The sequence below is a fragment of the Musa acuminata genome, chromosome BXJ1-3 (assembly GCF_036884655.1).
Source record: "Musa acuminata AAA Group cultivar baxijiao chromosome BXJ1-3, Cavendish_Baxijiao_AAA, whole genome shotgun sequence".
Lineage (NCBI taxonomy): Eukaryota > Viridiplantae > Streptophyta > Magnoliopsida > Zingiberales > Musaceae > Musa > Musa acuminata.
This window is the reverse complement of record NC_088329.1, coordinates 45,973,574-45,985,637: the sequence shown is the minus strand read 5'-3', so window position 1 is coordinate 45,985,637 and position 12,064 is coordinate 45,973,574. Positions and strand designations below refer to the sequence as shown.

General features: G+C 45.6%; 2 protein-coding genes and 1 pseudogene across 4 annotated transcripts; 1 reads left to right on the top strand and 2 right to left on the bottom strand.

Moving 5' to 3' along the window:
• Nucleotides 1–1,149: 1,149 nt before the first annotated feature.
• On the top strand, nt 1,150–6,173 carry LOC103979691 (probable protein phosphatase 2C 52). 3 transcript variants are annotated; one of them, XM_065146632.1, is made up of 10 exons: nt 1,150–1,400; nt 1,601–1,898; nt 2,001–2,710; nt 2,843–2,970; nt 3,055–3,153; nt 3,260–3,418; nt 4,501–4,587; nt 5,055–5,146; nt 5,459–5,533; nt 5,762–6,173. In XM_065146632.1, the coding sequence occupies exons 3-10, from the start codon at nt 2,664–2,666 to the stop codon at nt 5,948–5,950; spliced, it is 876 nt and encodes a 291-aa protein (XP_065002704.1). In that variant the 5' UTR covers nt 1,150–1,400; nt 1,601–1,898; nt 2,001–2,663; the 3' UTR covers nt 5,951–6,173. The 3 variants fall into 3 exon arrangements, with proteins under 3 accessions (XP_065002704.1, XP_065002699.1, XP_009394143.2); XM_065146627.1 differs by having other exon boundaries at nt 1,982–2,710; XM_009395868.3 differs by lacking the exon at nt 2,001–2,710 and having other exon boundaries at nt 1,152–1,400.
• Nucleotides 6,174–6,658: 485 nt separating this feature from the next.
• LOC135586270 (UDP-glycosyltransferase 72B1-like) lies at nt 6,659–8,108 on the bottom strand (annotated as a pseudogene).
• Nucleotides 8,021–11,361, bottom strand: LOC103980034 (jasmonoyl--L-amino acid synthetase GH3.5-like). The gene is made up of 5 exons (XM_009396320.3): nt 11,293–11,361; nt 10,257–10,574; nt 10,064–10,165; nt 9,056–9,885; nt 8,021–8,946 (listed from the first exon to the last, which is right to left on the bottom strand). The coding sequence occupies exons 2-5, from the start codon at nt 10,535–10,537 to the stop codon at nt 8,402–8,404; spliced, it is 1,758 nt and encodes a 585-aa protein (XP_009394595.2). The 5' UTR covers nt 10,538–10,574; nt 11,293–11,361; the 3' UTR covers nt 8,021–8,401.
• Nucleotides 11,362–12,064: the final 703 nt, after the last annotated feature.

The following is a 12,064-nucleotide window of genomic DNA, read 5'->3' as shown; positions in this document are numbered from 1 at the left end:
AACACTCTGTATGTACTTGATGAGTGCATGAAGTCAGTACTCATCGCGCCTCCTCCTTCCCAAACAGTTTTGTTCGACGGCATGGGAGCACTCGACATCTCACCAAGTTTATCAGATCTAAAACTTGTCGACGAGGAAGAGGCGGCACCGGCGACGGGAGGGCTTCTGACGCGATGTAGGGCGGAGGATAGGTGAGTAAACCCCGGCCGGACACGGGCTGAGGATCGTGTCGCCTCATGTGGCCATGGATGCCAGCCCATGTTCACCATCAATTGATAATTACGTGGAATATCTATTATTATGGAATTATGTTAAAAGAAAGAGGGAAGCTATATATACATACATATTCTCCTTTTTTTAATTATTTGATTTGATTTTTTTAAGAACAAACTGAATAATCAGTAACCAAATAATAATAATAATAATAATAATAATTTTTAAATTGATAGGAAAGAGCCTAATTTGTATACAGGTCCCCCAACTTATCTATTGACCGTACGTATGTCATCTATCTAAGAAAAGCGTTGTGATCAAAAGCATCCGAAGACCAAGAATCTAATGCGAAGAAAAACGAGATAAGCGCCATCAAACTTCCAAGTTAGACACGAATTAAGAAAATGAATGGGAAGGTTTCTGTCGCACATATGCTGCTCGATACTTTATTTGTTTCGCATCCATCAGATGACAGTAACTCATGCACACTATTTCGTCTTAATGGGCTGAAGGTTTTCATGGGCTCAAATGAGTCTTAACATAGTCACCCAAAGCTTAGGAGCAATTTATCAATACTAATGTCAAATAACATCTAAACATCTCTCTTCGTACGATCAATTGATAGTCAATTAATATGTATATATATATATATATATACATATTATATATATGTGTATATATATGAATATATATATATATATACACATAATATATATATACATATATATATATATATGTATATATATACATATAATTTGAAAGGGGTATGTATTACGTTTAATTTTGCGTGTCCTCTTTAATCATTACGACAACTAATTCCACTTATATAAATCTTAGTTTCGGCCTCCACTGGGACGGTAGCCGACATACCGCTACTGCTACAATCGTGCCACGTTCTCGCCATTCGTCGGCCCAGACCACGACCACCCCCCCGCCCCTCTCTCTCTCTCTCTCTCTCTCTCTCTCTCTCAACTCTCTCCAATCATTTCGAGCGAGCACCGCCACGTCCATTGATCGATTCCCCCCACCCTCATCTATTTACGGGGTTTTCTCGGATCGCCGCCGCCCATGCCGGATTCCCGATCGCTTATCCTGATAGTCTCCTGCTGCGCCACGATCTCCGCGACCGCGGCCCCCTTGTGCGCTTGCTGATCTCCCTGTCGGCCTCCGATCAGAACGTTCGACGCGTATGTTTCTCTCCTTAAATCATCATCCAATCCGAGTGGATGATTTGGTTATCTCGATGATGATCAGAGTTCGGGTATTATTATGTTGGGGGAAAAGAGAGCATTTCTCGTTTAACTCTGTTTCAGATAGCTTCTTAAATGCAGAAAGATCTGTTCATCGTGTCGGATTGCGACATTGCATTTCCCTCTCTGTTTTGCAGGCCCTCCTCGGCAAGCAAGTTAGATAGATGGTAGGTGATGGCGGCATAACCGACTTTGTCGATCGCGCAAAGAAGGCAGCGGATTCTTTTTTCAAGGGAAGGAGGCAGATCGAAGGCTGGGGTTGTGCTGGAAGTAAGAAGGTTGACTTGAGGTGTCTAAGAAGCACCGGCCACCTGGAGCGGTTGTAAAGATGATGCTGGATTCTGGTCCGGCTGCGCAGCCTGGAACTGCCGCTAATGCATCACCCGAGAAGGATCGGGCAGGCAATGGTGACTATGCCTGTGGAGGATGGAAAAGGTAAGTTGGCAATCAACGCCTCGAATCCAACTCTAAAACCTCTTATCCTTCAGGCATTTAATTTAATTTAATTTAATTGCTAGTAAATGCTCAAATGCTCAGCCTCTTCTACAATACATTCGCGTGTCAATTTCTTTTGGGAACATCTCATACTTGCAACATGGTAGGAGTGAGTAGAACTGCCAAATGCATGTCGCCTGAAACATATCCTTTACTGTGAGTACTCGGTAGTACTTGGTCTGCACTAATGCGTGGTACGAGAAATTAAAACTCGTCGACGCATGCTTTAATTATAGGCCTTTTTAGTTTGATTCGTTGTCCTTTTATCATGTTCGGTACAAGTTTGTGTTTTGGTAACATGGAGGATGACTCGTTGTCCTTTTTATCAAACCGAGATTGTTTTGATGAGATGCATGCAGGTGGGGGGCTTTGTCACCTTTTTCCCTATAAAAAAGAATGGAAGATGAGCAGTAGAATCAGCAGGTTTCTCGTGCACTAGTTTTAGTGTAACTCTGGCCTTGTTCCTTTTATTATCTGTCTATGAGACGTTTCCCTTTTTCCTATTGAAGTAGAGCTCAACCACGAAAAAATTGGCATATGGCCAATACCAAATAGTTGAGAACTATGACTTCTTTGTTGTTACTATTTTATTCTTTGGTCATGGCTGGTGATAAAGTTGTACCAACGAACGATGAGTCTCCCGGACTTAGAACTGTGCATTCTGGCTGAACCGGGGACAAAAAAAAAAAAGGGTAGAAGAAAAAGATGTTGCAGTGCATGAGGCTCTTGCTGAGATCGAGGGAGGGATCAATGTATGCAGCCTTATCCCTGCTAGTGTTTCCATGGTCTAGCTGTTCTGTAAAACTCAGTAGAGCATATGAACATAATTTGTTTATTAATTTATCTCAATGCTTGGTCTTACGGGTCACTGGACTTGTTTGCAGTGAGGATGGAAGTTTAACTTGTGGATACTCTAGCTTCAGGGGACAAAGAGTCAGCATGGAGGACTACTGTGATCTAAAATCAACTAAAATTGATGGGCATACAGTTCATCTTTTTGGAATATTTGATGGTCTGGTATTCTTTCCAGTAATCTCCATTTCTAAATGTCTTGAGTATGAAATGTCTCTATCTCAGAGACAAATTGGTGTTGCAGGACATGGTGGTTCACATGCTGCTGAATATTTGAAGGAACACTTATTTGAGAACCTCACGAGGCACCCACAATTCATGTCGGACACAAAACTTGCATTAAGTACTAACAGACTTGTGAAATTACTTGGTGCTTTTATATGTTGTTCTTTTTTTTTTTTTGTCTCCAGTAAACCTTTTCAATTTGGGATTTTCATGTCAATTGTCAGGTGAAACATATAGAAAAACTGATTCAGACTTTTTAGCTGCTGAAAGCAATACTTCCAGAGATGATGGTTCTACAGCTTCTACAGCTGTTTTGATTGGCAAGCACTTATATGTAGCTAATGTTGGAGATTCACGTGCTGTAATATCAAAAACAGGCAAAGGTGATTTTTTTCTCTTGAACTCTTCCACTTTCTTTTTTTAAATGAAAGTGCAGCTCTGAGTTCCATCCTCCTCCAGCCAGCATGTAGGATGCTGGTTTACTACCGCTAGGCTCATATAGAGACACTGATAAGTGGCCTTCTGCAATCTTAAAATTACTAGATTTGGTTTGGTGTTTTGACTCTCTGCCATGTCATTATGTGAACTACTTGTGCCTCGACCTAAATGTTGGAACCTGGTGAAGCATGATTGAACACTTAATCATCCATGTACAGTCTCCAGGCATGTTGAATATTGGCCACATATGTATTTTGGATTTCTATTTAGTCTTATTTTTAATGATGTATGCATACACTTATTTGGGTCGGTGATGAGGATTGTCATGCTTTTGTTTCTAGTAAAAATCGTCATGCTTCCTATAAGATACATATAGTAGAATAACACATTGCCTAAATTATACAAAAAATTATCTCAAACATAAAACAGAAGATAAATAATGATTAACTGCTGTGCGTGCAATGTCCATGCTTGTATATCTCAAACATAAAATAGAACATAGCATATCCTACGTTTCTCATATTAGTTATATTACTGCATACATTTTGCACTGTGTAGGTGTTACATGTCAGTGTCCTGTGATTGTTGAGCTAAAATACAATGTTTATGAATTATTTATAAAAAAGTCAATCCTACGTAAATGAGAGACTAAGAGATGTGTGGTTATCTATATCTTAATGATATGTCTCATCACAAGTCGACAATGTTGACCCACAGTTGATGATCCTGAATTAGTAAGTGCAAACAGAAAGTAAAGGTTACAAGTTCATAGATTGTATAATTAGGTAGATATCTTGTATGCAACTAGTGGCTCTAGGTTCTGCAGCATATCAAATTTACATGCTTGTAGACTGACACCAATGAGATCGATAGCCATAATGTTTCTATGACCACTTTGTTCTTTCATAGTTCAGTTTCCTTTTTCTCTGTCTCCTGATTTTTATCATGTCATGTGGCTACACTTCCAATGCAGTTAAAATTAATGAGTTACTCATTAAGTATCATACTCCAATATTCTTGGTTGTAGCAATTCCTCTCTCCAATGATCACAAGCCAAACAGAAGTGATGAGCGCAAGAGGATTGAGGATGCTGGAGGTGTTGTCACGTGGACTGGTAAGTCTCAAAATTCTGAAAATGCTTGTCTTTCTCATTAAGACAAATGCTATAGCAGTTTATCCCTTTAAAGCTTATGCATCAAGCATAATTTCTCAACCTACGAATTAGATATTAGCACAGAGGTTGACCTTCTTTTGTGATGCAATATTTCTCCTGTATGCTTCTGCTTTGATTAGGATCCTAGCTGATGGACGAGAAATTTGCTCCATATTTGGAAATGATGTGATAACCAACAAAATAATACATTGACCATTAGATTAGAGAAGTAAATCGTATAGCATATGGATGGCCATTTGGATAAATTATTGCTTTTCTCGTTAAAATTTGTTTGTGGCAAGTAATCATATGGTTATGTCTTTCCTCTAAACTAATTGCGTTTTATGTTATAGAGGGAAACAGGTGGCATTTGGATTGTGCAACATGAGCTGTTTCTTCTTTTAATTGTGGGCATATTTACTTTATAGGCACTTGGAGAGTTGGAGGCATATTGGCGATGTCACGAGCATTTGGTAACCGCCTTTTGAAACAATTTGTTGTGGCAGAGCCTGAGATTCAGGTATTTTGGCGCACATAGAAACTCAGCTCAAACTCTTTTTCATGATACCCTATGAACTCATTTTGATCTTTGAAAGACTCGTGGGCCATACTGTTATTGTTCGTTCTGCTATTGTTTCTTGATAATGGTGCATGATTTTTGATTTGCATAGGAGCACTATTGATGAAATGTTCTACAAGAAGCTCGCATGCTTTTGTTGTATTGTATGTTCCAGAATTTTCTGGTGCTTCATAGAGAAAATTAGACGCATGCAGTGGCATATTATGGCAAACTCGGTTAGCAAGTTGTTTTGTGTTGGATTATATTTGTCAGGAGCAAGTGGTGGATGAAGAATTGGAAACTCTGGTGTTGGCTAGTGACGGGCTGTGGGATGTGGTAGCAAATGAGGTTAGATTCTCCTCCCTCCTCTTAAATCCAATTACTTAATCAATACGATGAATCTCGTTTTACTTAACATTATTAGATCAGCTCAGTTATGATTACAAGTAAGAAAAATATGCTCGAGTTCATGTGTTCATTCAGTCCCTCTTAAATTTGATGGAATTTTGTTTGGCTCACCAAGTCACAGCACATTGAAACCGTGCATTGGTTTTCATTGTTTCTCATGTCGATCAGGATGCTGTCTCACTTGCGAGAGTGGAAGAGGAACCCGAGGCTGCTGCTCGGAAGTTGACGGAGACCGCCTTCTCGCGCGGCAGCGCAGACAACATTACATGCATCGTGGTCAGATTCCACCACGACAAGTTTGAGGTAGATCAGTCTCCTTCTCCTCCTCCCAACAGCTATTCAGGCTTGACGTCTTGATGCAGTCTTCCCATCCATATATATATATGTATCGTTGGCTTGGTGGTGTGTACAACATAACCTGCTCCTCGTGTGTTCCTCGATCTCCCCTGTCAGCGGTCTATTGGCTGATAATTCCTCTTCATTTATTTATTTATTTTCCAAGTTATAGGAAATCCCCAAAGAAGAGCGTTCTGTTCCTGTTTCAATCTGCTCCGAATGGTATAACACAATTTTAGATTCACGACTCGGAATGGATATGGATTGTTTGTCGATGTGGCCATCACATATACATCACAAGCATTCTGACTTTAAATTTTAGATAAAGGCTTTGATTGCCGATAATGCCGGTTAAGTAATAGTTTCTTCTTTTTCTTCTTTTTGCCTGCGAGTAATAGTTAGTGGTAAGACATAAATAAACAAAATGTTGTATCGATTGCAAATGCAGCCGTGGATTCATTCGTGGCTACGATGCTGAGATTCTCCTTTGACCGTACAAGTACACGAGGCAAAAGTTGAACATCAGTACAACAACAGCTACCGTGTACTGATGATGTTGCCTTCTACCTAATGGTTGCTATGAAATTCTAAGAAATGGGATGGACTCGAAAACCCTTTTAGAGAATGTAAGGTTTTCCAATAGATTTGGTCACCTTCATTGGCTCCTCGTCTCTTGCTGCTCGTGTTTACGAGCGATCCAACGGCTGGAATAGCTTAGAGAAGAGGATCGGACGGTGAGGAGGGGATCGTGAGGAGAAACAGAGACGTGGATCCGTGGATGGATGTTTCCCGCGTATTTTTTATCTTCTAACATAACGTCTGCCGGACCCCCCACTGACCACGTCACCCCCGAAATCCAGCAAACTTTTCGTGGTTTCGGGTAAAACCGTCCAGTCATCGCAGAGAAGGGGGCAATTATCGCAGGCATGTGATTCGCGCGTGATGCAATCATTGATTAAACGAGTCGGTTCAATTATTGCACACTGTTTGAACCAACGTCATCGCCCCTTTACGGCTGACTACGATTCGAAGGCTACTGTCCCGAGATGTGACTTTGGACCAGCGGCATCGCGAAGCAACCGCAACCTTCCATTTGCTCGCCACCTGGGCCAGGCGATCCAAGGAAGACCCATCCTTGGCTGGCGTCTCGGTGCCCGCCTCCTGCAGCGCCCGTACCTTGCTCCTCGCCCTCCTTCCTGCCTCCCGATCCATCAGCTGCTTCACCACCGACACCTCCCCCGCTGCCACCACGCCGTCGGGCCCCGCCTCCGGCCGCAGCGCCGCGCCCACCCCCTCCGCCAGCATCACCGCGTTCATCCTCTGTTCCGCGTACAGGCGATCATCGGCACGCCTCACGCCAAGCTCTCCAGCACGGAGTTCCAACCGCAGTGCGTCAGGAACCCGCCCGTGGACCCGTGCCGCAGCACCTCCGCCTACGGCACTACTAGCCCCGCGTCCTTGGTCCTCTCCAGGAACCCCTCTGGCAGGTAGCACAGCGGGTCGACGCCGCTCGCTAGGCCCAAGTAAACGCCGCTGAGGCAACGCGCTGCCCACAGGAACCGGTGTCCGCTCGTCTCCAGCCCCCGGGCGAGCTCCCTCGTCTGCTCCGTCGAGAGGGTGCCGCCGCTCCCGAAAGCGACGAAGAGCACCGAACCTCGAGGCTGGTCGTCGAGCCACTTGAGGCACTCTGATCCCGACGACTCTTCCTGCTGCGACCACACGAGCGGGCCGGCAGGGTACACAGAGGCCAGGTCAGTTCTGCTTCCTCGAAAGCCTTGTACGTGTCCGGCTCAAGATCCACAAAGCTGTTCACGAGTATGCCGTCCGTTTTCTTCGTTAAGTTTGCAATCTCTCAGCCCCATCGGTAGGCTTCGTTGTTTCGGTTCTTCATCACGTCGGCGAGGTCTGCACTTCTGAGTGGGATGCACCCGGGTATGACCACCGGTTCCGGCAGGTCCCGGTCCTCGGACGAGGTGGTCGCGTGAAGGACCGGAAAGCGAACTATGATAGACAGCAACATGAAGTTTGCGGTAAAGAAGACGTAGCACGGGACGCCAACTTCTCTGGCTACAGGGAGGGCAGCGCTGTAAGAAGTCGGAGGAGGTGATGAAGGTGACGGTGAAGGAGTGGTGGAGGACGAGGCGCTTGGAGAGCTCGGCGAAGGGGATGAAGCTTCCATGATAACCTTGTGCAGAGCTGTGTTCCTCTCCACCGATCTGAAGGCTGCAGTGGTTACTTCATTAAATACTGAGAGCTGCACGGTTCAGAAATTTAATGCCGGTTTAATCCATGCATCGGTACGAGAATGATTTCCAGGGATGAATTTTCTTTTTTCTTTTTTGTGTGTGTGGTGGTGACATTTCATTTGAATACTACGAAGCCGAGCAATATTAATAAGGATCACAGATATACATATATATATATATATATATATATATATGACAGAAAAAGCATGGGAAGAATAGGTTTGGTTTACATGGAATAGGCAGTACTAAAGTAACACGCCGTGACATTCCTGCACAGTATCTGCCAAACCTCGCTGTTGGACCGGCCGACGCAGCGCGGCGTCTTGAACTGGCTCATGGCACCCCCCAGGCGGATGTAATGATCCGAGATCTTCTGGAACGTTCCCCTGCGAACCACACGGAGCTCCAGAGCCCCGATGGCGCCGGCCTTCCTGGATCCCACGTAGCCGGCGTCGACGAAGGACAGGTCCAAGCAATTGCAGCAGCCGCGGAGAACCTCCTCCGCCGCGTCGGAGCACAGCTCCCAGAAGACCACGTAGTGGCCGGTCTCCGTCGATGTGTCGACGTGGCTTGTGAAGTCCACCACCTCCAGCTTTTCCTCCGCCAGCAGCTTGGCTGCTGCTTCCACCGCCAACTGCAGATCCTTCTCGGTGTTCTTGTCGATGTTGATGCTCAGCATTAGGCTTCTTCTGCATACGAATTGGAGCTCCGGTGTGGAGTTGCGAAACCCGGCTATCCTCACGATGTCTCCCAGCCTGTATCGATATAAGCCTGTCACAAGATCCACACCGATTAGTGAGTGCTGCGGAAAACATGGGGGATTCACTGCCACAGACACGAAGACCACGAGGAAACGAACGAGCAAATAGATAACGATTACCTGTAAAGTTGGTGACGACGACTTCGTACTGTTTGCCGACTTCGACTTGGGTCAGGCCTACCGGTTGGGCCTCTACATAGTGAATGGTTGCGGCAGTACCCTTCTCCGTCTCCGTCCCCGTCCCCTCGGGTTTCTCCAGAGGGATGAACTCGTAGTAGCCGATGTTAGGAAGCACCGCAAAGGTAGCCAACTCGGGAGGCAAACTGGGGTTGACATTGGCACCGATCCATCCTTCCGAAGAGCCATAGTCAGCACTCATGAGGGGCAGGCTTCCCGCATAATGCCTTAGTTTGTTCAAGTATGGCTCCATGGATCCCGTCATAATGCCATAGACATACTTGGCATTGGGCCACAGCGCCGGGATCACACCATACCAGTTGCTCAATCTCGAACACTTGCTGTGTATTGAATCTGCCAGGCCGGGGTTGGGGTTTAGAAGCTTAGAGACGGCTGCACGTATGGACGGGACGGTGATTCTGCTCGACAGAACACCTTCCCTGAGATCCGTGCAAAGTTCCTCCCACACCCGCTCAAACGTCCGGAAAGCATGAACGAGGCTGTGTGCGAAGGTGGAGGATACGATCTGGACTTCGTCCGAGTAGATCAGCCCGCACAGCAGGTGGCAATACAGTGACTGCTGGAAGTCTGGACCAAATATAACCTCATCGGGACTGCAACATTGCGATCGGATGTCCTTCATGGTGTGCTTGAATTGTTCGCTCCGGTATACGTTGGTCGTCGCTGTTGTGGCAGTGAGGCCCCCTTTGGTTTTGGCCTGCTTGCTGCTGTAAATGAACTGCAGAGCTTTCCCGTTGCCGATTGGATATTCTCTGCAAACACAACGTTTGATCATATGAGGACATACGGAATGCCAACCAATACTCTCACCCAGTAGAATTCAGCTTCCATGCTAAGCAAGCTTGAAGTGTATCGTGGAAGAAGAAGAAGAAGAAGAAGAAGAAGAAGAAGAAGAAGAAGAAGCAAGCTTAATCTGTTCAAGCTCCATACCGGTTTCTGAAAGCAAAGGAGGTCCGATATATCTGCATCGTGGAATGGATTAGCGCATCATTGAACGGCAACAGCTTGGGCTTCCCTTGTGTGGTACCCGAACTGTGGCGAGCAGACCAAGCTTCTCAAATGTTAGCAAGAGCAGGCACCGTAGTATCAAAAGAAAAGGCACGCAGAGGTCCAAAAGCATCACCTGAGCGAGATGGAAGTTATAGGCTTCCCTGTTAGAACAGGAGAAGTATCTCCGTCGGCAATCCTCTGGATGTAGGGCTCCAAATCACTATGAGTGACCAAAGGGATGCAAGACTTGAAGCTGTCGGGGTCGGTTCTTCCTCCCAGGCCAAAGTTGTGCAAGTACTCTGCTTCACCATTTTGTTCGAGAATCTCCCGAAGAGTCTCTCTCTGGAGCCGGCCGGCGTCCTTGGTCAGTGCTTCGAATTCGTTTATCACACTTGCGTGGCTAGAAACTCCCATCTTCTCGAGTAGTATCAGTGGACTTGGAAGAGGAAACCTGCACAGTTGTTGCTGGAAATGAGGAGGTTTCATGCCAGGAGAGAGGAACACGTTGAAGAGGCAAATGATTCACACGAGCAGACTATTCCATGTTCTGAGCAGCAGACTCCGAACAGAACCGTCTTCTTTTTCGAATCAATTGGATTAGCAGATAAAAAATGGTGTCCAAACAAAAATGCAGATGAATGAAACAGAGACCATAAAAATAACGAAGAACAGAACGAGGAACTGTTACGAAAAATAAAGTAAGATTGAAGACTTCTTTGGACTTTCCCGAGGAGGAGTCAATAGGCCTTAAAAACACAAACTCGACACTAAAAGGATCTTGGAAAATGTAGCCCGAACCGAACATTCCTCATCTTTTCGGTGGGTTCTCCGGAACAAGAACAGAACTAAGAAAGAGACCAAAAAGAGCACAAGGAATTCAAGCAAACACTGCCTTCGACTCGAGCAACAAGTATGGAGAGAAACAAAAGGATCGCAGACGTAGGCCTGCGAAGCCAAGGATTCCTCGGCAAATAGGCATCATATCCAATAAAAATCGGGCCTTGTTCCACAAGGAATCCAGCCGCCTCCCCTGTTCCCCTTCCCGCCCCCCCCCCCCCCCACTCTATTCGTCGCCTCCACCCTCAGATAGAAAGCACCATTCCGTTGCAAGGAAAAGCCAACGGGAGACACAAAGCCAAAGGAATATTGCACGAGCATAAAGCTCTCACCTTTCTCTGTCTCGCCCTGCTGCTCTTGGTGAAGAGGAGCGAGGGAAGCTTCCGAATTTATAGCGGGAGGATCGGGAGGGAGAGCTCACTCGGGCCAAAGGACGACCGCTTCTAGCATTGTAATCGAGTGGTGAGCAGAGGAGAGAGATGAAATCATCGAAGGCTGTCCGCCGACCGTGACGCGTAACCACTCAGTATCGGCTGCAGACGGTGCATACGGACAACAGCGGTCGGCAACGAACCCAAAATGCCCGCCGCAACCTCCATTTTGAGCCACGGAGACCGGCATCGAATGGGGGACTCCATTAAGTCGACTTTTTCTCTACTGTGCTGCTGTCATGGACGATGATGCAATTAACATGAGTCAAAAACTAAATCATAAAGAACCAAAAGAAAGATTCTGAAGCAGTCCAATCTGTTATCAGCCATCCTCAATGGAGCAGTGTTTTGGCTTCCCAAATAAAGATCTGCTTCCGGTAGCGGGTGGGACATGTAGCTCGATCTCATAAACCTAATCGCACGTGCTCTCTATTGGACCAAAAAAGATACGACGACCGATCACGACAGCATATAAAAGCACATGAGTATATATTGTACATGCGTAGACTTGTGTGTGACGCGTGTGTAAAAGTCAAGTAGGTAAATAGCGACAACATAACAATGGCTGCAACGCACGCCACTTTCGAGTGTCAGCGTCCTCTGCAAAAGAGAAAGATTGGTTATTTCTTGTTCTTGCTTCGAACCTGGTTCACTTTTCCTAGCAAATAGTGCT

What these genes read in the sequence shown, in the direction of transcription:
- LOC103979691 (XM_009395868.3), top strand. Translation starts at nt 1,792, where the DNA reads ATGATGCTGGATTCTGGTCCGGCTGCGCAGCCTGGAACTGCCGCTAAT. An exon ending in GGACACAAAACTTGCATTAA is followed by an intron (nt 3,154 to 3,259) that starts GTACTAACAGAC and finishes GTCAATTGTCAG; the next exon opens with GTGAAACATATAGAAAAACT. An exon ending in GGGATGTGGTAGCAAATGAG is followed by an intron (nt 5,534 to 5,761) that starts GTTAGATTCTCC and finishes CATGTCGATCAG; the next exon opens with GATGCTGTCTCACTTGCGAG.
- LOC103980034 (XM_009396320.3), bottom strand. Translation starts at nt 10,537, where the DNA reads ATGGGAGTTTCTAGCCACGCAAGTGTGATAAACGAATTCGAAGCACTG. An exon ending in ATAACTTCCATCTCGCTCAG is followed by an intron (nt 10,166 to 10,256) that starts GTGATGCTTTTG and finishes TGCTCGCCACAG; the next exon opens with TTCGGGTACCACACAAGGGA. An exon ending in CGTCGTCACCAACTTTACAG is followed by an intron (nt 8,947 to 9,055) that starts GTAATCGTTATC and finishes ATCTTGTGACAG; the next exon opens with GCTTATATCGATACAGGCTG.